The following is a 26,159-nucleotide window of genomic DNA, read 5'->3' on the forward strand; positions in this document are numbered from 1 at the left end:
TATATTGTTTGCAAAGAGTCCTCCATCTTTGCTCAGCATGTGTCCTCACGTTTTCCATCTCTCTTGATCCAAACGTCTGGCAGGTCTGGCTTACTGTTGGGTAAGATCACAACTTCTTCACTCTGACTGGTGCGGCCCTTATTACAAGTCTCATAAACGGTTTCTTTCAGTGAGAGACGAAGTGTGTCTCTCTTCCCGTTTAGGTGTCCTGGTTGTAACTGAACCTCTTCTTCGCCTTCATTTTGTCGCGTACTGGAAGGCCCTGGTTCAATGTCACTCAGGCACGTTTCATTAGAGTCCTCCAGACCCTCGCAGGAGCTCTGAGACAGGGAGAGGTTCCCTTTATTAGAGTGGTGATGGTGATGGAGGCTCTCCTCTGTGGTTCGGTCGTCCCTGCAGTGAGATGGCTGGTCAATGGTCTCCAGTGTGTGGCTGACGATGGTGTCCTCCATGCTGGAAGATGAGGAGAACGATGTATTGCTCCAGTCCTTCACCCCACCAGACTGGCCTCTGAATGTTTTACACAGCAGCTTGTCCTTCGCTACGCCTTCGGGCCGCAGGGTGTTTTCTCTGTACGGAGATGAGGTCTGAAGGGCTGGAGGCGGTTGGCAGGTCTCATGTTGATGACTGCACATCTCCTCACTGTTCCCACCTGTGCTATTCCTGCCCTCGTCCCTCCCACAGTAATCGATCTCATCAGAGAGCACAGACGGCCGGTTGGACAGCTTACTGGTGCATGTGCTGTTTTCAAAGCTGTCGCTCAGACGATAGGCCAATGGCTGCAGCTCGTACTGCTCCGGTCCTCGGCCCCCAGCTCCCCCTGCTCCGGTCTGTTTCTGTCTCTGCTGACGTTGGTGGTCGGGGTAGAGATAGCCACCTGCTTCTTTGTCATAACTCCTCCTCACTCTAGATCTGCCAAAGGCCCCGTTAGCTGACAAGGAACCGGGCTCTGCTGCCGAGCAGGAGGACAGCACGCCATCATTGTGATCTGAGAAACACGGCAGCGAGATCTTTCCGCAGTTTTTCTGGGGTCCAAAAAAGCAGCACAGGGACTGGAAAAAGAAGGTTGCAAATCCACATGCTACACATTTCACCAAAAAGAGGAAAATCCCCAGTTTTCGGAACAGCAAGACCGTGGCAGGCAACATGATGATCCCAATGGAGAAAAATGCACCAGAAACTATTGCTACGGGACATCCCATTCTTTTTGTGGAGTGTGCTACTTTGCTAATTTTGTCTGAATGAGGAGCCAAGCTGTAGGAAATGCAGTAGTTGGCAACAAAGTCAACAGACAGCCCTGCTGCTGATGATATAAACAGAGCCTCGATGCCGCTCAGCTGCCATTCAAGAAGAACAAGGAGGCCGATAGTGACAAAAACACTCCCTCCTACAGCTACAGTCCCATATATGCTCAGTAGAATATTCCAGGTGGTTAAGAGAAGCAAAGCAAACGTGAGAGCTACTGAGAAGCCAGCTACTACTAGAGTCTCTGAGCTTAAAGCTTGTTGTAGATCAAAAAGAGTCAGGTGACTGATGAACCAGCCATTCTCCAGCCCTTGTGGCGCGCCGGACATTTCTCTGTTAAACCATGTCAGGATTTCTTTGTAGAAAAGACTGGTTTGGCTAAAGTTGAAGCTGTAGAGGTATGTGGTTTTGAATGCCAACACGAGGGCAGCGACCCTGCCATCTGGCTGGAAGTACAGCCCTCTGCTGTGGGCCAGATGGCCCTCAGCATACCTCTCCTCCAGCATCATACTGAGGCAGTTCTCAAAAACGCTGGGAGTGTAGGGGAAAGGGATGTCATTACAGCAAAAAGGGAGGGAGTCATCACTCTCTGAGCACCGTCTGACAGACACCCACTGTGTTAGCTGCTCCACAAGACAGATATTGTCTGTCACAGCGTCTTTATCCTCAGGTGACGGAGGGGAATAAAAGCTTTGGTTCTGAACCCGTCCACATAAATCCCTCAACCAAACCTGAGAGTCTGGCTGGCTCATGTTAAAGCCTGGGTCAAAAACCAAAGAGCCATTGCTCTTGGGGTTAAAGTGATCCCCGTTATCAGTTGGCTTGACACCCCAAACAAGCCTTAACTCAACGGGTTTATCCTCTCCATTCCTCTGTCTCTCAAACATGAACATGTGACGATACTCTGCGTCGTATCTTTCAAACGGGTGATTGGAGCGGAAAAGCTGGGCAACCCTGCTGTCTAAGGTGGGCAGCTTCATGCCTGGGTCAATGCAGGACATGTACATGCCCCCAGCAGCCAGCACTGCAAACCAGCACACCCAGATGTACCTAAACTTCACCACTGCACAAGGCAGGATTTTCAGAAATAACAAATTGGAAGTGTCACTGAGACCTCTTTTTAATTCTCTCAGCTTCTGCCCGAGATTGAAGAGGCATCTCTTGCGCAAGCTCGTATCCCAGAAGCCACCGGCGTTTTTGGAGCAGCATGGTTTCCATCCCTGCACTGCTACGGACGCAGAGGACGCTTCTATGTAGCGCTCGCGCAGAACGAAAGAGCACGGCAGCCAAACTAATGCCACGATGGAGCTGATAAATGAGGCAGTTCCGAGATAAACAGCGAAACATCTGATTACTGTGATGCTGCTGAGATAACCAGAGAAAAATGCTGCGCTGGAGGTCAACCCCGACGCTAAAATCAAATAGCCGACTTCCTGCAAAGCTCTGTTTACTCTCTTCTCAAGGGAGGCCGACGGATTCTGGGATAGCTGCAGATTCCAGAAATCAGCGAAGATGAAAACCTGATTGGAGCAGCTTCCCAAGAGAATAAGAGCTGCTGAGAGGTTGACCAGCGGGAAGAATGTCAGGCGAAATGCTACTTTGTAGAAGAAATAGGAGGTCAGGAGGGAGCCTGTGATTGCTATCACAGATAATGCTACTATGAAGAGAGAGTGGAGATAAAGAGCCATAGAGAAAAGAAGAGAGGCAACCGCCAGCACAGGGTAGATGGAATCTCTTGCCAGGTAATACTTGAAAAGCTTCTGCTTGATGCCGAAGTCCATGCCAGTGATAGTGGTGTTGTTGTACCTCAGTTCCCTGCCCTCAAGGCTGTTCATGTATATCTCCATCATGTGTTCTCCTTTGTCGACGGGTAAGAACAGAAGGCTGTACTTCAGCGTAGGGATCTTGTATTCAACGGTCTGCGGGCTGAGGAAGTCTTTATCAACCAGGAAGTGCAGGATTTGGAACACCACACGAGATTGTTTACAGCGAGACGGGACAGAGGAACAGCCGCCGTGTTTGGGTCTCTCGACACAGGCCTCCACTAGATGTCCCTCGTGATAGTAGGGACCACATTTCCGGAGAAGGTTCAAAGACTCAGACACCTTAGGGAGAAAATGGAGAAAGAAAATTCAGACACTAAAACATATTCAGTGCACTCCAGAGTTAACTAAGTATTGTAAACTACCTCATCCACTTTCCCAGAACCTGCAGCATCAACTTTAAGGACAATTTTATAAAAAGCGCACATTTGTTTTCTGCAGGAAAGTTGGATGAGAAGATCATTCCCACTCCCGATCTTCTGATCTAACTCTTGACTAAAAAAAAAGCAATTCTTCTTTAACAACACGTACTAGACAGTTAACTTCACAAGATGGACAGTGTACCATCTAAACCTAACAAAAACCTAATTACAACTCATGTAGTAACTTGTTGTTTGGTCAATTCTTAATAAGAGGAAAAAGCTACAGAACCTGGTGTGAGGTGAGACTGAGGCAGCAGGAGGCGTTACTGAGGACAGCCAAGTAATTCCCCAGAGACCAGCTTGGACAACAGCCGCCTCTGGACGTTCCCTCGGCCTCCCCCCTCACATGCTGCTGGCACAAGTCCTGGAACTGAGCCTGGGAGCGAATCTGTATCAGACGAGTGAAAGATCTTTTGAACACATGCCCAGTTTTGAAACAAACTCGCAAAAAAATGAATTAATTAAAGAGATGACGAATGAAGCAAAAGTCAGAGGAGCAAAGGGGAGACTGAGTAGATCGGAGCGAACCCTGGATTGCTCCATCTCACACATGGCGTGGATGGCCTTCAGACTCCAGAGACTGGCTGAGTTTTCTGATCGAAACACCAGCTGAGCCAAACGCTCGCCTGCATGGAGGGAGACAGATGGTTTCAACATACAGGAACAAGATGGGCAGCTGTGAATCATCACTTTGTTGGACTGGTGAGAAAGGTCAGAATGGTTAAACCAGTGTCGAACCAGGCTAGAAACACATTTCTTGTGTGTTCTATCCTCCCGTCTGTTTTAAATTAAAAAAAGGCGTTATAAAGTGAAAACCTCAAGTCTGGGAACTGCTCATAAATCCATTTAGGGAGTTGTCTGTGTATTTATTAGGCAAATCAAAGTACAGTCTTGTCTGATCTGCCAGCACACTATTTCAAAATAGAGTTTAGAGACAAAAAATCTTGGATAGCCTGCTAAAGGAAATGCATTCAAACTGTTCTCTTCGAAGCTAAAAGCTATTATTCATGTCTTCTAGCGATCTCACTATTTATTTGTTGATTTGCAGTTAACCAAAGAGCTGTAACTGTTGTTTTTTATGTTGTACTGTTTTCATTAGTTTGCTGGCAGTGCTGATTATTCCCTAACAAGCTGGAAGGCTTTGCCTTCAGCTCACAGGATTTGCATATATGCAAGTTGCTCAACTGTTGAATAAGCCCTCATCATATTTACATTGTTTTAATAATATTTCCATTTCATTGTCTTGCTCTGCTGAGGATGAGGGAGCCAGCAGTGTTACGCATCCTTCATAACTTGGTGTCTTTTGCAATTGTGCAAAAATCTACCGTCAGGATTATGGCCGTGTTTTGATTGTTACAATAAATTTGAGAGATTAATTTATGACGGTTTCCTGACCGGAATGAACTGATCAGGACTGACCCACCTGGAGCATCACAGAGGAACGTGTCTGGAGACGAGTCTCTGGCCAGCATCCTCTTGATGCGAAGCCTGGAGGCATCCTGGCTGCCACTGCCGTCTCCGCTGACAGCACCCCCAAAACTAGCACAGATAGAAGCACACATATATGTCCGTTTTCAGCCTTATTTATACAAATACACGTTTTGTTCCAAATAAGTGGAAAATTGAAAAGTCTCACAAGTGAATCATTTTAAACTTGCAGTAATTTTTTAGTTTTTTGGCCACTTGGGGGCTGTGCAATAAGCTGTAAACCCAACTCCGACATATTTTCACATCCAGCAGATATGTGGCAACAGTCATTTGAAGTTGTGTTTCCGGCTACCTGGCAAATGTAACCACCAACGTCTGAGGGAAATCTCTCCCATTAGCTGCTAAATGTTCCACTTTGATCACCAGGTAGTCGCTAACTTTGTCTGTCATTTGGTGCTGAGCAGATATTGTACAGTTTATTAGAGCTTTTTCGGTGAAAACACAGATGAGAGCCGTGAGAGTGAATCAAAACAAAGTCGTAGGACGGAAAACCATAACAAGGAGCTAAAAGACGCAAGAAATCAATCGTATCAAACTGCAGTCGGGGGTGATTCTCAGTGGGTTTCTTACTACAAGTTACCCTTTTTACATATTTGATCATTAATATAAAATATATATATATATAAATTAGAATAGCTTTAATAAACTCATTTATTTTGTTAAAATGTTGACTGTATATACTTTTATTAATAGCTTCTTGTATTAATAGTCTTAAAGAAAATCATACTAATATTCTTATATTCAATCCACTTTTATTTCTATTTCTATTTGTTAACGTGTTCTCTACTGTCATATGTTTAAATAACCATTATAGGCACACAAACTCAGTTTTCCAGTTTTAGAGCCCTTTCCGGCGACCAACCCTATACACGCAGCATGAAAACTCATATTTGTAAAGCATCTGTGTGCATCGGTCAGTGGTGCAGTAAAGCCTGCGCTCTACTGAATCTCTCTGCTGACCTTCTACTGAGCTGCTGCGGTAAAGGAGACAGTTTTCTCCCCGGGCCAGTGTTCTCCTGTAGCTCAGACAAGCTGGCCTGGCGAACTCCGATGTATGTTCCCCGTGGCTCAAAGCCCTGAAAAAAGAGCACACACACACACACACACACACACACACACACACACACACACACACACACACACACACACACACACACACATCAAAGCTAAAGGCACAGTGTGGACGCTGGTGCTCATTGATGCACTGCAGCAGCATACTGAATAAATCAGCATCACAAGCAGCCTATAATGTCTAAATTAGCTTGTTTGGTAAATGATGTTTGATGTTATTTGAAAAGAGAGCCCCATAAATCCATCATATCTCATTCTTATGTAAATCTTTTTAGATTCACTTTAACGATGCATTGTAAAGATTCACATGTTGCATTTTCATAATGATGTTTTAATTAGTGTTTATCCTGTACGCTTGCATCTCAAAGGTGAGAAGATGTATTTAATTAATACGACAGCGAGCATGATCTCATTCAGTGCAGTTCATTGAATCCGAGATAATACTGAAGTAAATAGATACGGCTGAGATCATGAGTCATTAAAGAAACAGTAATTAACACTCAGCCTAAGGTGGTAAGGGAGGTTTGTGTTGTAGACTTGACAGAAGGGTGACAGTATATACTTGTGCTGCACCAAGGGGGGCTGCAGGTTTACATTTTAGACACTGTGTGCTTTTGTGTGAGTGTGTGTGAGAGAGAGAGAGACTCACCAGCAGTGGGTCAGAGAAGTCTGGCAGTGGACCAATGAAGAGTCCAGCTAGTGAGCATCCCAGCAGCAGCACGGCACAACCCACCAACACTGCTAACGGATAGTCCACTATCACCTGGGAATAACTGCCAAATAGAAAACCACAGAAGAAGAAGACATGGCACATGGGTAAAAAATAATTATTGTAAACAAATTAGAAGAGACTTTAAAAGAGGCTGTTACAGGGAAAATTCGTTTGAATACTTACTTTCTCAGGATGTAGTACAGTCCTCCGTCCCTGTTAACAGTTGAGAACTTTGTTTATAATAATTTGAATAAAGACACCACACAAAATGCTCATTACATCTACAGCCAGTCTGTTAGCTTAGCTTAGCATAAAGGATGGGAACAGGGAAAAACAACTAGCATAGCTCTGTCCAAAGGTAAAAAATAAACTTACCAGCACTTCTAAAGCTCACTGGTTAACACATTATATCTCATTTGGTAAATCCATACAAAAACTAAATTTGTCATTTTTACACTCACTTTGTACTGATTAAACAAACAACATATAACATGTTAATTAGTGAACTTTAGTGGTGAGTTTGTGTTTAGTTTTACCTTTGGACAGATCAAGGCTAGCTGTTTCAAGTCTTTATGCTAAGCTAACGGGCTTCTGGGTGGCATCAATCATCTCATCTAACTCTCTGCCAGAAGCCAAACAGGCACAATACCAAAAATGTATAAGTAGTCTTTTGAACACACCTTACTGTCACCACGTGCCGCTGCGTCGGTTTCTGTGTCCTGCTCTCATTTGACCCTCTCAGCCAATGACATCTCACCGCGCCGTGACGAGACGTCTGATGGCCAGAACTACAACTATGTTCCACCTTCACCACGACGCCTCCTTCAGCATGAGGACCTGTTGTGTTTGAATGACAGTCGCGGTAGGTGTTTGGCTTGATTGGACCATAGTGGCTGCAGTGGGGACATTTTCGGAGATGTGGCGAATTGTAGGCCCCAGCTTGAGGACACTGGGGGACCTAATGAAGAAAGGAAGATAGAAAATGCACATGGAGAATATAAATCACAGAAATTGTGTATATTTTTCTCCATATTCAAGTCTTTTGAGCGATACAATTACTTTTATTGCCCCTGCCTCCCAGATTCTGAATCTATCTCTAACCTTTCTGTTTTAATGAGTCCCCAAGTTTCTATCCTAAACAGCACACAGTACAGTCAGGCATACTTGGTGATAAAGCTGGCAGGAGGAAGAGGGTCTGTTGAGGCTGCTGCAGCTGTCACATAGCTCCCCCTCAGACTGGATGACTGTCAACTGGGCCTCGGCTGAACACTCGCCGTCAGGAGGGCACAGAGACACCGCCGGGATCTCGCTGAGGACAGGAGAAGACAGACAGGAGGAGAGAAAGATGGGTGAGAGGGCATGAAAAAGAGAAGAGAGGGAATATATGGCTGCAGGAGAGTAGAAATGATTGACAGGTACGCAAAAAAGACAGAAAGGAGCAACAAAAACTGAAGAGGCAAAAGTTCAGTCAGGGAAACCGTGCAGAAGGCAATGTTTGTAAAACTTAGCAATCTATCTCATTGATTGACATCTCAGGTTCTTGACTGCATTCTAAGCTTCATCTAATATTCAACGGAGAGTCGAGCGGGCCAGCAGAGCTAATGAGGTAAGTGACAGATTTATGGGTAAGGCACTTGGCCGATGGAAGTAAGGAGGCCCAATTAAAAAAGAAGGGAGGCTACAAGTGAAAGAAGTAGAAGAGAGAGAGTGAGAGACTGTTTACACATCATGTCACAGACCCCGTAATGAGAGCGGTATAGGCGGCTGTCCAGGATAGATAACATGAGTGAGTGAAGACTCTCCTGCAGTCAGGAGAACCCTGGAATAAATGATATGTTTTAAATTTGAAATGTATTCCTGTCTCATTCTAACTACACTATAGTTTGCAGGAAAATGGAACTGCTGCAAAAATATCTATTTTCAGCCACAGCAGCAGCTAGCTCTAGAGAGGGTCATATTGGCTGGCCCACCGCTTTGGTCTATATTGAAATATAACAATTGAATAGATTGATAACAATGTGCAGACATTGATGTTTCCCTGTGGATGAATGCTCGTGACTTTGGTGATCCCCTGATATAAGTGCCACCATAAGGTTTGGATTTGTGGTTTTGAGTGAAATTGATTGGATGGATTGTCATGAAATTTGTTATAGACATTTATGTTCCCCTCAGGAAGAACTGTAATAACTTAGCTGGTCCCCTGACTTTTTAGCTTTATCTCTTCAATTTCCAGGACTTTTGTTTGTGACCAAACACCTGCAAAAGTAATGACGTTCTCATCGGCGTCTCAGCTGCGCTTTGTGTTTACAGCTAATTAGCAAATGTTAGAATGAAAACGCACAAAGATACGATGTTAGCGCTGTGCCTAGATAGCATGACTGTGGACTTTTAATCTCAAATTTAATTCCATTCCTTTTCTACCATATTAACACATACCAACATACCAAAACAATTAAATTATGAAATACAAATACAGAACTTTATTTTAAATTAAAAGATACTAAAGATGTCGCCAGCTGCTATGAAAGCATGAGGTCTTATGGGTGTAAACATTATTTAGCTTCACTGAAGAGCCGGAACAAGCTGATACAGAGAATAATCTGACTGTGTACGATCTTCTCAGGCAACACAGAACATTATTTTTCCAAACTTAAGGGGGAGGCTGTACATATCGAGAAGTTAAATCTGAACACAGTCCTGATTTCCAGTCAGATAGGATCGTTTATTTTAGTTTTATTTCATCTATTTCCAGAATTTTGATTTTAAGAAGTCATAAAGGCTCGTTGTATATAAGCTAATGTAAATAAACCGAACTGATTTACTGAGGAATGCTTTGGTTGTATCTCTCCGGAGGGGCCTGAGGTCTGTGTCAACTATACCACATGCTTGATTTTCCACAGTAGACTGGATCCAACCGCACTTCCTTTGTCACCATGGCGACAGAGTAAGTCAACAGAGCCTAAATGACCTCACGCTGTTTTATTTGCATCCCATAATAAGGCGCACGGATGAAGTGAAGTCTGTTGGTTTGTTGGTATACAGTAGCAGTGGGATTAGTGGTGTAGCTCAGCGAGGACCTGAATCTCACTGTTTTGTCTTCGTATTACAATAAAACTGTAATATGATCTGAATAATAGAAAGGCCTCAGTGCTCTCAGCAGCTCTTAGGCACATTGCACATGTTTGTCATCTAATTTGACCTATTTAGGTGCTGGAGTGAGTAAATACACTCATAGAAAGTATCAGGAAATCAACACTGTTAACACTGTTTCTAATGCTGTAGCATGATAAACTCCATCGATACAGAACTCCAAGCGTGTAAAATAGATGCTAAATTATTAGTGGGTACTGTGTAACCTGTGACTGACAGCCGCTCAGTATTTAATCCCATTACGCCCCTTTGATGGTTCTTCACAGAGCTGCCACACATACACACACACACTCATGAGGAGAGCAATTTTGTGATACTCATTAATATTGCATTGGATGAATACAAAAATACATCCAGCAAGGTGTCACCGAGCTGCTCCCCACACCCGGGATTTAAAAAGACACTTGCATTGTGCACTGACGTCAGAATGACCTTATAAATCTGAGAAACATCAAAGCAGTAGAGTAGTGCAGTGTCTCATTTCATTATAAATACAGTCATTAGCTAAACGAATGAAGTCTAATTCAACACCCATGACACATAACTGAGGGCAGACAAAATATTAGAAACACCTCACAGTATTTAAAGAATTATAATTCAACAGCACTGCAAACTACAGCCTCCAAAATGACAAGAAAGTTAAATGAACATCTCTCTGAAACTGAACACTGTAACCTTTACATGGGTAAGATTCATTCCTGGGCTGTTGTATGAGACTGCTTTAGTTCTAGCGGATGAATAAACGCAGTTTGTAAAGTATAAGAAAAGTACAAGTGCGTCAAATGTGTGCCTCAGTACAATACCTGCGTAAATATTAGTAATTTTCCACTATGTTAGTAAGTTGTTCTTAAGACTAATTTTACACCCTTGAAAGCGAAGTTTGACTGGTGTAGTGATCTTGTGTGCACTCATTTAAGATGTAAGAATAGGGATTGAGGAGAGCTTTAAGGCATTCAAAAGACTCCAGCAAGGAGAATCAAAAAATATCTATAACTGGCTTAAGACTCTCAGCTCTTGCTCTCCTCCATCTGCCTTTAGGTCTCTGTGTCTTTTCCTTTTAACAGCACGTCTCTTACATCAACTCTCCAGATGCCAGTCAATGTCATGTCCTCAAACATCTCCTCAACTGCCAATCACACACACACACACACACACACACACACACACACACACACACGCACGCACGCACACACAAGACAAAAAGCACAAAAGCTCAGGCTGTATGCAGGAGGCTAACTGTTAACCTTCCTAAAAAGACAACTTCTGTGTTATTTAGAGGACAAAGACCCTTGAGTATTATTTGTTATATATATGTATGTATATATATATAAAGCAGCGGTGGGTGAGTGACAGGGTGACATCGACCCAGCAGGAGGTTGATGACACTTAACAAATCAGTGTCAGCTAGTGTAGCTGTGAGCGTGAGACTGCATACAGTAGCTTATGTCAAAGGCAAACAATAAGAGCATAACATGTTATTTATGTGATGATAAACTATCGCTGAAAGTATACACCAGCTCTTTTTTAACAGTGCTAAAATACGTATACCTTGTGAAATCATGGATTAAGTCATGATATTCGACCTGAAAATGCATACAAATCTTAAAAGTAAGTTGACAACAGCTAAATGAAATGAAATGCCAATTATAATAGTGTAATGGCAGAAATCGCAACAGTAGTAATCATATCATGTGCATGATCCTAATGTGCACAGCATAAACACAGCTGGATGAACGATACTCACATCGGCCACAGAAGGGTTAAAACGCATCCACGTCTACCACTGGAAACGTCATTTATTTTTCTACGGTACGCACCAGAGAAATGCACGGATAAGAAAAGGCAACTCACCTTTGGCAAGGCTCCTGAATCCCCCTTTCATCTGTAGGATAATCATCCATCACTATCGCATCCGTGCTTTCTCCTATTATCGAGCAAGCTTCCATCTCCCTCCTGACTGCGCTTTATTAAAACCAATACAAAAAAATAAAAGGCTAGCATATGAATTTCCTGTTATTTAGAATTGGGTTAACCAAACAGTCCCCATCTGCCCAGACTGAGTAGCCTACACGAGGACCAGGAGCTTGTTTCTGACGCTGGTACTACAGAGCAGCACCAGGGCTGTTTGGGTTAATCTGCCCCGAGCTTCGCCCTGATTGGCGGAGCCGCGGTGATGCTGAGGACGATGCCTGGTCGCTATCCAACCGGCCGCGGTGCTGGAGCGCAAAGTCACGGATAGTGTGCATCAGTGCCTGCTTAATTGGCTCAGACAGGAGCTACAGCCGCTGTTTAGTGAGTACGTTGTGAAGGTGCACAGACAGGGATGCTGTGTTAAAAAAAATGAATCACTTCATTGGGACCTCCAGCTGCTGATCCCCATTTAGAATGAGAATATTGTGAATGCGCTACCATGTCAGGGCTGGTGAGGTGAATCCAGGTGAAGTATTGTCTCCAATGTCCTTTATTTAAATCAATAGGCTTACCAATCAATAAAGAGGAGACTTAGATCAACTGCACCTAAGTATCAACAAAAATGATTAACATACATGTTTCTAATAAGACAAATAAGAGGCTATGTACGGTGTTTACAAGCTGTAACATGTTGTTAATGATTAATAGCTGCTTTATAGATCAGTTATAAGCCAGTGATAAGAACAACTTTTGGGTTGCCAGGTTGTGAAAAATCCCTTTTGAATCACTGAACTGTTTGAACACTTACAAAAAAACAAAACCTTTTATCATCAACATGTACAAATGTAGGCTCTGTATTAAAAACCCTAATTAATGATGAATTAACACTTAGATGGCTTATTAGAAAGTGAGAAAGCTATTAGCTTTATTAATGGTTTACTACAGCATTATTATCAAATAGAAAAGTTGAGCAGCAAAGGGAATTTTTACAAACCCAAAAGTTATTTTACTTCAAATCTTATAACTGATCTATAAAACATTAGTACATTATAAATTAACCAATAATAAAACCAACACATTAAGAACACTTATAGAAAGTAGAAGCCTATACTGTGTAGTCTAGTAATTCATCATCATATAATATCTTATTTTATGCTAAATTCTTGCCTGTGAATAAGCCTGCATGCATTAGTAAATGCAGTATGTCAAAGATTTCCCTCTGAAATGTAATGAAATACAAAGAGGGGCAAATAGTTTAATTTGTAGTGACCAGAAAGTATAGCTTTACTGTCTCCCATGAAAAAAATGGGGTGAACTGCATACATTGGTCTACATTTAACATAATGCAGAAAAGTGAGAAGAGAACAGAGAAGATGAAAAAAAGAAATATGACTTTGTTTTTTTATTAAGAGAAGTGAGAGCCAGAGCCCACCAGCATAAAATAAAGGAGAAACCATGACACAGCAGACCTGTGTGACTTTTTGCTATTGAGGCGGCCGCTGGTCTGGCTCTGGTTATAAATATGAATCATGGCACTGGGCCCTTGTGTTTAAGGGCCTTTGGGAAAAAAGGAAATGATTTATTGGAAGAAAGGCAAAGAGCGAGGGTGTGAGACAGTTTAAAGAGATGAAAGTCCTATTTCATGTTTTTAAATGAGAAGCAGAGACATCTTTATTTTTTCGCAATAATTCATATCTATTAGTGCTTCAGTGAGTCCTGATGCTCAAAACTGATTCATCGTAAATGGGTTGAGCTGTTATAAGATTGGGAATCAATCACAGCTGGTCAATCTGTGCTGGAGAGCGGTTTATCCTTCATGTCCAAAGGATGACGCTGAGTGGACCTTTGAGCTTAGACTTTCTTCATGATCTTCATGCCCAAGTTTGTTTGTGTTTGTGTTTATGCAACATTGTCCTCAGATTCAAATAAAAAGGCTCACTGTGTCAATGGTTGGCATGGCGTTTTCTCAACAGCCTGTGTTGCAGCTGACATGGCTAATGCCTTGTTGACTTCAGACACTGATTAACTTACACTGTAGCTGCCACACACATGCACACACAAGAAATAAAACAACCAGAATACACATGCATTCAAAGCCTGAGAGGCACGTATACCACACACACACACACACACACACACACACACACACACACACACACACACACACACACATATAATGAGAGGCTGAAGAGAGGGTGTTTGGCTTCTGGCTAGTACTGAGGTGACAGCCATGGTATAATTTCCTGTGGCAGATCTCTGCCAGTGAGTAGTGATGCAGAGGGAAACGCTTCATTACAGCTTCAGTGCTGCCGAAAGATCTGTGAAACAAACACAGTTGGATAAATAATAAAGATACAACAGGAAATAGAAAAAGACTGCGTGGAAACAAAGAGCAGGGTATTTCTGTGAACTTGTGCAAACCGAATGTTACACAGTTCAGTTGGGCTCATCAACAAAGCCCGGGACCCCCACTGGACAATTACTCCCCTGCACACACATCCCTTCTAGGTTTCTTATTTAAATACACTTGACACTTTTACTTTACACTTACATCTCACTTGTTTATAGTCCTGTTATTTGTTCGTTTCTGCACTTTATTTGATATTTTACTGTACATTTTAATATGTTTCTACTTTTTGCACTGTGTTGATTGTTGTTGATTGTTTAATATTATGCACCTCCTTATATCATATCCTTGTATGTGCAACATACCTTGGCAATAAACGGTTCTGATTCTGATTCTAAAGCTTCTGATCAGTAATGAATCCACCTCTGAGTGATTGTTTTTGAATGAAGACAAAAAGGTGTTTTGCTGCCACCTGTTGGACAGATTCTGAAGGTGACAGCAGTCCTCCTCTGTCTATCTAAAAAACTGTTTCATGTTGAACATAATAAGACTGTAATCGTCTTTTTAATAAATTAACCAGCATGCACATTTAAATACTTTTCTTTTAAATGTGTAATCAAAATGTAAATTCAAATGTGATTTTTGTTCCCCCTCTGCGTTAAATAAAACATACTGTTTAATATTCTCCCACGGAGTTTCTTCTTACGCTACATGCCCTACTGATTGCTGTTGTAAAAGCAGCCGCGGAGAGCGCTTTAACACGCGCATTGTGTGACAACATGAGGTCGAGCTCTCCTGCGAAGTTGTTCAGCGGGTGTAAAGTTACGAGCGGACAGGACACACCTCTAGAGGGAGTTCCCGGGGAGGTGGAAATAAGGAGCTGATCGCTTCTGCCGCAGTAAAGTCAAGCGTCCTTTCAGTTGGAGCTGAGAGGTCGCCAGAGCCTGCGGCCGTGCGTCTTTTTCAGCAGCAGTAGCTGTGCCACGAGAGGAAAATGCCCGGGATGGGCAACTCTTTGCGCGCGGCTGCCCTGCTGGCTTTCGTGGTTCTTTCCATTCTGGTGTCACTCTTGATTAGCAGCGTGCAGCAGTTTGGAGCGAGAATATCTTACTTTTCAAATGCAACTGTTGCTGGTGATGAGGAGGAGTTCGCGTCCCTCCGCGGGGCGTTGATTCACCAGCTCAACGAGAGGCGCAAAGAAATCATTCCGCTGCTTTTACCTGATTATGATGATGATGACGATGATGCAAACGGACTACCCGGGGAAAGCCGACGTTCTTTCCACAGTGACCAAACACAAGACTCGATGTTGGATTACAGTCTGTGGAATGAGATCACGCATGGCTCCAGGAGAGCGCATATGGATGAAATGGGTTGTGACTCTCTGGTGGACATGCAGGCGGTGGAGATTCTCGGGTCTGGATACACCAAACTGGTTGTCAAAGTGAATCTAGCCGGAGGTCAGCCGGTGGCGTTAAAACTCGTCAATGAGCAGGGGATAGACATGGGAAAGTGTGTGGAGGATTTTAGAGACCCTCGAGGCTGCCGAGAGCTCGTTTCTTACAAGCTGAAGAAAGAAATAGTCCTGTTGCAGAGGCTGCAGCATCCAAACGTCATTAAGGTAAAGTGCTCCCTCTGTCTGCCTTGTGGGCATTCATTTAAAGACTTTTCAAATGGTTTGATACACTTAAATATTTAAGGTTAGGATACTGTCCAAATGCCAAAGCAACATAATAGACTTTATATTTTAAAGTAGATCATTATAAGTGCTGCTCACTTTAAAACACTGGAGCTAATGCTGGCATATTGTGATTAAGATTTTCCATAATCCATGTAGGCCTTCCCCTGCTCACAGTTTCCTTTGTCTCAAACACACTGAACTGGATGAAAGGCCTCACTGGCTCTGCAGGACCTTCCCATGTAATTAAATTAAATTCAATGACCCTCTTTTGACCTTTGGGTCCAGTTTGGGAAGAGCAGACAATGTGCCTCTGTCCCCTCTACAATCCCTGGTTGCATCTGAAACCCCCACAGAGTTTATTCACTCAAATCATTACAGCCCAATTTAGAACTAGTTTTGAATTGAAACGGACAGGTTTGTTTCTCCAGCAGTCGTGTGACAGCGGCGTGTCTAACGGCTCAACCGATCAATTATACAGAGCACATTCCCCTCTAGGCTAATTTGATTTCACTGTCACAAGTCTGAGCTACAGAGAGAACATCATGCCCTCTCAATGCACTTTAACACACTTTAGCCTGTCGCTTTTTCTAATTTCTACAGAGTAAAAAAATGCAAAATCAATTTTGCTCTACTTCACTGTGACTAACCCACAGTTATTCTACACTTCCGCAGCTTAAAGGTCACTGTGCAGGAGCTGCAGGAGGAAGAGGAGGAGAGGATGGAAGAGTCACGGTCATTCTGGAGCAGGGGAATCCTCTCCAGATGATCCAGCTGCTCCAGAGTCCCTGGGAGGACAGATTCAGGGTAAGCGTGTTAGTTCCCGCTTTCAGCTGTCGATACGCATGCCCTGTCATTCATCCTTTACACTACACTGCTCGCTGAGAGGCTGAAAGTCTCCCTTTGCACATATTTTGCACGTTATGCGTGTGCAAGCCCTCGCTCCGCTTGGCAGGAGAGAAGGAGGTTGAAAGATGAGGGGGGCGGACATCTGAAACTCCTGGAGTTCTGACATCTGTCCCTCAGTGTATTTGATCAAGCCGTGGTTGGAATGGAGATGGGTCCTGGAGTTAATTCACTGCAGGCTAGGAATGTCATGTCATCCCACACACACACAGTTTTAGTCAACCCCCATCACAGGTATGCTCACAGTTGGAGTCAACAGAGGCTGAATTTGCACTCCAGGGATCCAGCATGTGTGTGTGCGTGCGTGTGTTCGCGCATGGATGTGCTTGAAAGGGAAAGAGAGAGAGAGAGAGAACTTTTGGATTAGCAAAAGTAACATCACAGTCTGCCAGTATCATCTCAGCTATGGGCCTCATTTTGCTGCATCACCCAAATAGCCGTTCATAATACCCCCCTGGAGCTGCTCGGCCCCTTTCAGCCTGGTTGCATCTGCGCAAGCTACAGTAATCCGGGGGTGTTCGGTTTCGCCCAGCCCTGTTATTACAGTGCTTCGATCCCACCAAGTGACGTCCAAGAGACTCGGAGCATTACCTAGCACCGCAGCTATGTTTGTAGTGTGACAGAATCATTTCATGCTCTGTCAGTGCGTGGCTAATGCCTTTACGTTGCCTTTAGTAGCTTACTTATTTTCTCTTTCTGTTTTTATTGTAGGATTTTAAAGAGTACTATAAAAGCAGTCTCAGGAAATGGCTGGCAAATGTGGCTGGTGAAACGCCTTAAAAGAGAATAATGCAGTGTTTTTGCAAGACTTGAGGTTTTTATATTTTTCCATTTTTAGCAATTTAGTGACACTTCTATCCAATGTGTCGCCCTTTCAGGAAAAAAACAAGTCAGCGTTTTAGCTTGACCACCGAGAATGTTTTGGTTATTCCAGCATTTTATTAAAGGCTTTTATTTGACAACAAGTAGCAGGAAGTTTGAGGGAAGCATGTAATCCACTAACGTCTGTTAAAAACACAAAAAACTAAACCCAATTCTAGAGTTGCAAGTAACAATTTTTCTCATTACTTTTTCTCATCCGTTTTTTTTTCATTAAATAATCTTGTAACTCTTTATTTTAATGAACCATGAAGACAATTTTTTTTCTAGGTTTTCCAATTAGATTTTTTATCTTCTATGATAGTAAGCTAAGTACTTTGGGGTTTTGGACTGTCATCTTGGGCTTTAGGAAATTGTAATGGGCATTTTATTAATTACAAATGTTGTGCCCCTACAGATTAATCAATATATAGTATTCAGATTAAATGATGATGAAAACAGAAGTTAGTTGCAGCCCTAATTTAATCCATAAAATCCCTACATTACATAACAAAATATTATTAGATTTGAAATTATAAGAAAGCGCAGGAATGGGGGCAAATCTCCACACTAGAGAGTTTGAAGCAGTGAATGTTTTTGCCTCTTTAAATGACTTCTTGTTACAAGGTTTTAGGAGCTGCAATGTTTCTCATTGCCTGCGTTCCTGTGCACTCAAACAAATGGTCATCAATCTAGCTGATCACGTTTTGGCATGTCTAATCTCCTCCCAGGTGTGTCTGGACCTGGTCAGGCTCCTCCACTTCCTCTCCCAGTCTCCTCTGGGCTCCGTGGCTCTGTTGGACTTCCAGCCCCGGCAGTTTGTCACCGTGTCTGGCGAGCTGAAGCTCACAGACCTGGACGACGCCAGCGCCGAGGAGACCTCCTGTCAGAGGGACGCGGACTGCACCCTCCAGTTTCCGCACAGAAATTTCACTCTGCCGTGCTCGGCACAGGGAGTGTGCGTGGGCTTGAATGAGAAGAGGAACATTTACAACGCCTATAGGTAAGAGAAGTGACAGTTTTACGGCATGTTGAACGTGTGATGGATGAATGGAGCAGCATCTACATGGATGATTGCTTTAATACAGGCCGAGTCGACTGCTAAAGCGTTGTTGATAGTAAAGACATACAGCTGGAAATGTGCAGTTTGATGGAGGAGTTGTGATGAATAAATTGGTAGCTTCAATGGGGGAAAAAAGGGAGTTTTTTTCTGTTTTAAAATAGACAGCTTTATGGACTGTTTGTTTTAACACCGGGGTGAGACAAGTCATGTTCTGTGGGAGCTATGTGATGGGGCTTGTCTGTCTTTCTGTCTGTCTGACTGAGTTGTCTTTGTCTGGCCCCAGGTATTTTTTCACCTACCTGCTGCCTCACCAGGCCCCGCCCGGCTTCACACACCTGGTAGACCACATTATGAACTCCACAGGTGAGGACGAGAGACGTCTTGACATGACGGGACGCTCGCTATTGTAGATCAGAAAGCAAATCACTCCATTATGTCAGTCGTGTAATGACATGCCTCGGTATAAGTCCTCTTTTTAATGAGCTCGACACGATGCTTCCTGACACATAACAAGGTAATGAATATACTATCTGTTAAGATGACATGACTGGGATTAGACAGGAGAAGCCGAGCAAGGGGAAAAACAAATCATCCGTATTGGATAGTATGACTTTATGCTTGTAGTCGGTTAGATCTTTTATCCGATTTTAATGTATTGTGTGTGTGTGTGTCCAGGGGAGCTGAAAGCTGACATCAATCAAACGCTGGAGGCCTTTGAACACATCCTCCTTCTCTACAAGTCTGGCCTGCACCTGGACAACCTGCCTCCATCAATAATCAGAGGTAAGAGCTCGTGGAATGAAGGCTGCTTTATATAAAGTACAGTAGGCCCTGTTGTAGACCTATTCTTCTTGGAGAGAATGCTTGGCTCACACAGTCTACACCTCTGTTTTCATTTTGTATCTTTAAAAAAAAAATGAAGGGGGGTGTTTCTCCCTCTCGGGCTGTTTTGACAGGTTTATTAGGCAGCTGGAATGAGAGGACAAGACCAACAAAGTGGGATTAATCCTGCATGTCTCTGGCTCAGAAAGCACAGTCGGCGTTCATTTAAAAAAACAGTGCTGGTATTAGGCAGAGTTATTCTGTTTAACCTTTCATGGAAGTCATGTAGAGATTTTTTTTTTCCAACTTTTGAATTCTTTACATAAAAAAAAAAAACTCTCGTTAACATTCTTTTTCCTCTCAGAATAGTTGTATAAAGTACTTTTTTGGAAACGTTTTGTGTTCTTTCAGTACAAGCACTGAAAGTCCTTCACTTTTCTTCTCCTCAACTCGCCTCCACTGCAGCCCCCCTCTGTCCCCTCCCGCCATTCCTCTCAACTCTATGAAATATTAATAACAGAATGACTGGCTGCGTTCCTGTGGTGAGATTTTCCGTCCCCCCAGATGCTGGACTGTTTATATAGCAGCGCTTTGTGAATTTAATCACAGATTCAGGGTGAAGAGGCCTGGGCGCTGAGGCTGACACCAGGAGGGAATGTTTTAGCTTAACAAGGAGGTGCCATGAGTCAACCCTGCTGCTGCTGCTTAGTGTGTGTGATAAGACCCCCAGAAGTAAGTGTGTGTGTGTGTGTGTGTGTGTGTGTGTGTGTGTGTGTGTGTGTGTGTGTGTGTGTGTGTGTGTGTGTGTGTGTGTGTGTGTGTGTGTGTGTGTGTGTGTGTGTGTGTGTGTGTGTGTGTGTGTGTGTGTATTATTACTATATTGTGTGTTTTGTTCAAACAGAGGTGGCTTTTGGGTTGAGGAAAAGTCTGGTAACGTTTTTTTAATTGGGTTTAGTCTTGAGGTTGACATGTTGGCAAATAAACACATTCATTTTCATGCGGAGAGTAAGATGAGATGATTAATACCACTCCCCATACAGTGTCTGTCTGGAAATATGTAGCTACCAGCAGCTGGTTAGACTGGAAACTGCTAGCCTGGCCCTGTCCAAAGGTTAAAGAATTTGCCTAGCAGCACCTTTTTAATATCATATTTTATCTGTTGACTTTTTTGAAGGCTGGTTGTCCATAAGTCTTTAGGAGGTTACTGCTACCAGCAGTCCAGCACATAACCCCACTGTTAAACTGCAAAATGTCGTTTTTAGAATTCGTATATTGTACTGATTAATCAAACAAGATATAATGTGTAATTAGTGAGCTTTAGAGGTGGTCTTACTTGGATTTGTATACCATTAGACAGAGCCACGCTAGCTGTTTCAAGTCTTTTTTCGAAGCTAAGCTAACCAGCTTCATATTTACCGCACAGACACTGTGAGTGCTATTAATCTTTACGTCTAACTCTCCCCAAGAAAGCTATTAAGCACAACCAAAATGTCCAACTGTTGCTTTAAATGATTAAACAACCAGCAGAGAGAAACAAAAAACTGAGATTGTGCAAGTGTGTATTAACATAACACATGGGCTCATTAATATGTCCCCCCCTAAAAGGGGGAGAAAGAGAATTGCAGCCAAAGACGCAACTAAGCTTGATAAAAGAAGCCAAATGGCAACATGGCTCAAAGATGAACAGTGTGTGTGTGTGTGTGTGTGGGGGGGGGGGGGGGGGGTGTAAGAGAGAAAGACACTCATCAAGTTTTAATTTGAAATTGCTGACAGATGGAGGTTCATTGGTTATGTGGATGTAACTTTTTCACAGCTGAGAGCATTTGTGATTTGATGGAGATGTTGTGTGCTAAAAGGCAACGGGTGAACTCCTAAAGCACTGCCATTAAAAAAAAAAAAAAAAATTTATATGAATAAGAAAAAAAGTTGTTTTCCCGCCGCTCATCTTAAACACAAAGAGCTTATATTCATATGTCTGTCTCAACAGCTGAGGCATGCCACCCTTTTGCTCCCCAACAGGCCTCATTTTTTTTCTCCCCTGAGAAGGATCCTCGAAACACTCCTTCTCCTTGTTCCCTTTGCTCAAACCAGAAGGCAGATCCTCGTGTCCTTTTCCTCCTAACAATACCCCCACACACATACACCAGCTCCTGCCATTTAGGAAGGTTAACAGTTTGCAACAGTGTGCCTCCTCCTCCGTACGGACTCATAGACTAGGCTTTTGTCCTGCTCTGGTGTGTGTGTGTGTATATGTGTGTGTGCGCGTGTGCGTGCTTCTTTCTCGTGGCTCCCGCTAATGTGTAGCAGATGATTTAAGACCAGATCCACATGAAGTCTGACTGAAAGACTTATAATGATGAATGTCACACAAATGTTCGGGCTGGAGGAAGGTGGAGTCAAGAGATTTTTCAGTGTGGAACAACAGCTCGTTCGAGAAAAAAATGCTCTAAATGGTTTCTATCTTTGGCTTTTTGAAGTTCCAGCTTGTCAGTTTCACACGGTTTTATGCTTTTATTTCATGCTTGTGACAGTAGATTTGATATCTTTAGGTTTTGCACAGACAAAAGAAGCTATTTTAAGCCATCATCTGGAAAGTAATGATGATAAGAATTTGTGGTTTTTCACCATTTCTCACTTTTTTTTTAAACCAATCAATTCAGAAAATAATTGGAAGGTGAACCAATGAAAATAACTGTTAGTTGCATCCCTATTGGTCATAAACACTGGCAGTAATAATTAGAAGGTAACTCTAAAGGTTCATGTTTTTTGGTTTCTTGGTAACATATACGTGCATCAGAGAAAGACAAATATTTAGTTGGAAAATATTTACATTATACATGTATACATTCTAAATGCAATATATGTATACATTTCTTCCAGGACACAAAGGTCCATGTAAATGACACGATCTTTCTTTGGTTTGTTTACAACAAACTCGAGCCTTTCTGTTGCTACTACTGCCAGCTAATGCCCACTAGACATTATAATCGATGTAACAGCCAAAAATAAGTTCATTTATCTTTTAAACTATTTTAGGAATACCTTTTGAGTCAGAAAAGCTCTATAGTTGCATGACAAAGATGCTATATTTTCACCTTCAACCTTATTTCTTTGTTGTTCTTATCTGTATTATCTTCATTCGATGCTGCACTGTATCAGTTTCCCCACAGGGATCGTTAAACTTTCATCTCATCCTCAGAGAGCTCTTCAAAAATCTTTCAGTAGTGTCGTGTATTGAAGTTGCATCTCGTCCTTTGTGGTTAGATTACACCGTGATGCGAGGTATGGGGACCTCTGGGAACGCGGAGTACCGCTGTTGGCCGTCCTACAGCCAGCAGGGCTGCGTGCTGTCGGTCCACAGCGCCAGAGAGGCGGCGTTTATCTGTAACTCCCATTCTCAGTGCAACAGCTTCACTCTGACCGGGCGGAAGACATGGACTGGTTAGTAAACCCAACGATAAACTCCTCCTTTCATTTCCTCTGCCTCGAAGTTTGTCAAATGTTTTTTTTTTTTCTTTTCAAATTGCTGTTTTCCAGCTCACTTTAGTCTGTAAAACTCATTACACAAATTAAATCAGCCAGATGCTGAAAGCCCTCTATAATAAGCATGTATAATTACCCACAAAATCATGTCTGTCTAAGACTACTGAGTAAACACAGTCAGCAGCTGCTCGTTTAATCTTTCGATGAAGCTTTTAAATGTTGAAATGTATACAGTTATTAAGTATACCGAGTCGAGACATGCTATGCTATTGAAGTTGCAGATGTGTTTAACGTGCCTCTTTTTCTCCCTTTCTTTTGTGTCCGTGCTGTGCAGGTCGGCTCCTGGCCTCTTTCAGCAGCAGCTTCAGCCATCTGGTGCCTGATGGGACATCAGAGGTGTATGTGAAGAAAACCAAAGCTCCTGAAGCTTCCACGGCGTGACACAAGGACCTAACGGAAAAAAATCCGGCTCCAGTCGAGCTGCGTGAGATGAGAGATAAAACACAACACGCAAAGAAATGTTGCGCTTAAGATGAGCACTGCGTCCTCCTTGTGAACACATTGAACGCTGCTCGGCTCTGTGGATTTGCAGGAGGAGCGTAGAGGCCGGGCTGAGGAGGCGTTTGAAGTGAGGCAAGTGAATGTGATGTATTTATAGGGCTTCTGCTCAGTGACTGTTTGATCGGCTTGCCAGCTCACTGCCTCTGCCAACTACTATTTAAAGGGATTTCCCTTCAGGTACAATTAAGCAGGGAGAGCCTTGTGCCCTCAACATGTTTTTTTGTCTTTCTTTTCTACCTTGTCTTTATTTGCCATGTGTGTTGGCTTTCGTTGCGAGACCGGGTCCCCCTAGTATGATTTTTAAGCCAAAGAGGTAATAAGAACAGCCGCTGCAGCTCAGCGTTTGAAGCCTGAGGACGAGAAAAGAAAACTAGCTCTTATACAAATACACTTTGATGTTAATGCGCTGAGGTTGCGGCTGTTTTTTCATGGTTCCCTGGCTTAGCTGTGCTGCGGTATGAGATGGCAACAACCATGTAAGCATTTCCACATTAACAATGAGCAAAGATGATAAAAACCATTCCCGAGCAGTCTGTTTTTACATACTTTTGTAAACTTAGTTCATATTGCTTAGTGCATAAATATTTATATGATGAAATGTAATTGTTCTTACATGATTGTGCATTTTGGCTTACGTGCACCTTGTGGGTGAAACTTTTATTTTCAATGAAAAATTATTCACTTCAGTGTTTTTTTTATACTTCACTTTTTGTAATTGTACAGTTTTACAATTTTGTAATTATATAAAGGTATTGTTTCTACTTTTTGCTGTGATTGTCAAATGCATTTTTTATTGTATTAAGCCGAGCTGTAACTAACAGCCTGTTTATTTCTCATTAGCACCTTTGCGTGTGTGTGTCAGCGGGGGAGGTGGAACTTGCATGTGTATACTGACCTGGTTTTTTGTGTGTTTTAAATCCTTTATCTGCTCACATGCCCCCACATCTACAATCTCAAGCCCATCTGAATGAAACCTACGGTGCTCCGCATAGTTTGCACAATACCAGAGGAATGCATTCAAATGCCACGTCATGCTGAGCTCATTATGAGCCTTAATTAATACATGTAAATTAGCTTAACTTACCTTCCCATTCTCATGGTGAGAGAGGGGGCATTACTGTTAGACAAAGGCAGTCATCAGCACAATCAGAGCACAATCAGAGCTCCATCTGCGGTTTGCACACGAATGGGCTTGCCATCTGTGCCTGCCAGAGGAGCTGGGTGAGGTTGAGATAAGGACAGGACTGCAGGGTGGCAGGCTGAAGGATTTGTAAAGTCAGGACTTGTAGCAGCCACAGAGTCTGGTGGGAGAGGAAGAGCAGACCAAATACCAGGGATGTCCTGATATGAGCCAGATACTTTCGTAATAGCTCATCCCGCACTCTTCACATATTTCCTATTGCTGTTGGGTGGGGAATCAAATTGAAGAAATACAAAATAATGCAACAACAATGTATTTTGGCAGAAGAACAATATATATCATTGAATGTAACTGATTTGCCATTGAGCTATACCATTACTACTAACTTGAAAGGGCACGTCCTGTCTACAAATTACACTTTTATGGCTGAGACGCCGGGGAGGCCTCAGGGTCCTCTTTGCCTCATGTTGGCCCCTTGTTGTCTGAACAAAGCTGGCTGATTAGAGTCTGATTGTGGAGATAAGAAAGTCTGAGTCAGATTAGATAAGAACAAACCAACTCACTGGACCAACACGGCAGGATTGACTAGAGCGACTGGTTGGATGGTGGGGAAGTAATCCCCCACAATATGTTTGTTTTATCTGAGCTATTGTAAATAGACTTAAAACCTCAGCAAAAAAAACTGCAGAGACACAAAAATCTACGGCACGCAATATCTTTTTCCCAACATGGGGAGGGCATGACCCGTCCTACTCTGCCTTTTAATTAGCTTACCCTTATAATATTAACCTAACTAACCAATTAGTGAAGGTTACGAGTACTAGCCAATTAAAGGCAGAGTAAGGCGGGTCATGTAAGACGTATGGTAAAGGTAAAGCTGCCATAAGCAGTTTGTTAGCTTAGCAAAATTACAGCTAGTTGTTTTTGTACGGATTAAATAAAGGGACACGGGTGTTAATCAGTGATCTTTAGAGGTGCCGGGAGGTGGATTTTGTTACCTTTTTACAGAGCCAGGTTAACTGTTAATCCCAGTTTCCAGTCTTTGTGCTAAACGAAGTTAACTGGCTGTGGGTGGTGGCTTCATATCACACAGGCTAGACAAGAGGGGCCAATCTTCTCATCTAATGCTCATTAAGAAAACGTCAAACTATTTAATTAGTTTAATTTCTCTAGTATACAGATGCAAGTTAGGAGTCAACGGTTAAAAGCTACAAAAGTAGCCAGCTGATTAATGGCCGACTCTGTAAACTGGTCACTCAAAACGTTTAAACCATTTATTCACAAGTAAGGTCTCCACAGTGATAATAGCGAACACGCTCCCGGGTGATAAGCTTTACTTTATTAAAATGTACAGCTGCTGCTCATCCTCGACGTCGACTCGCAGAAGAAAATGTCTGACTGGTTTTGTGACACTCCTTTTTAACAGAGCTAGTTGATGTTCTTGCATTGCCTGTAGCTTGAACATTTTTTATGATCAA

General features: G+C 42.8%; 2 protein-coding genes across 2 annotated transcripts; one reads left to right on the forward strand and one right to left on the reverse strand.

The window, feature by feature from the left end:
• Positions 1–32: 32 nt before the first annotated feature.
• disp2 (dispatched RND transporter family member 2) lies at positions 33–11,857 on the reverse strand (the record flags this gene model as incomplete). The annotated part of the gene is made up of 10 exons (XM_079175233.1): positions 33–3,350; positions 3,720–3,878; positions 4,019–4,116; positions 4,914–5,029; positions 5,939–6,054; positions 6,699–6,822; positions 6,945–6,974; positions 7,442–7,719; positions 7,926–8,070; positions 11,763–11,857. 10 exons carry the CDS (start codon positions 11,855–11,857, stop codon positions 33–35), a joined length of 4,479 nt encoding a protein of 1,492 aa, XP_079031359.1.
• A 3,250-nt stretch (positions 11,858–15,107) lies between these two features.
• Positions 15,108–24,300, forward strand: pkdccb (protein kinase domain containing, cytoplasmic b). The gene is made up of 7 exons (XM_079175381.1): positions 15,108–15,790; positions 16,523–16,654; positions 18,343–18,614; positions 18,958–19,037; positions 19,350–19,457; positions 22,761–22,937; positions 23,314–24,300. The coding sequence occupies exons 1-7, from the start codon at positions 15,164–15,166 to the stop codon at positions 23,418–23,420; spliced, it is 1,503 nt and encodes a 500-aa protein (XP_079031507.1). The 5' UTR covers positions 15,108–15,163; the 3' UTR covers positions 23,421–24,300.
• Positions 24,301–26,159: the final 1,859 nt, after the last annotated feature.

Source organism: Pholis gunnellus (assembly GCF_910591455.1).
Source record: "Pholis gunnellus genome assembly, chromosome: 15".
In the NCBI taxonomy this organism is placed as follows: Eukaryota; Metazoa; Chordata; class Actinopteri; order Perciformes; family Pholidae; genus Pholis; species Pholis gunnellus.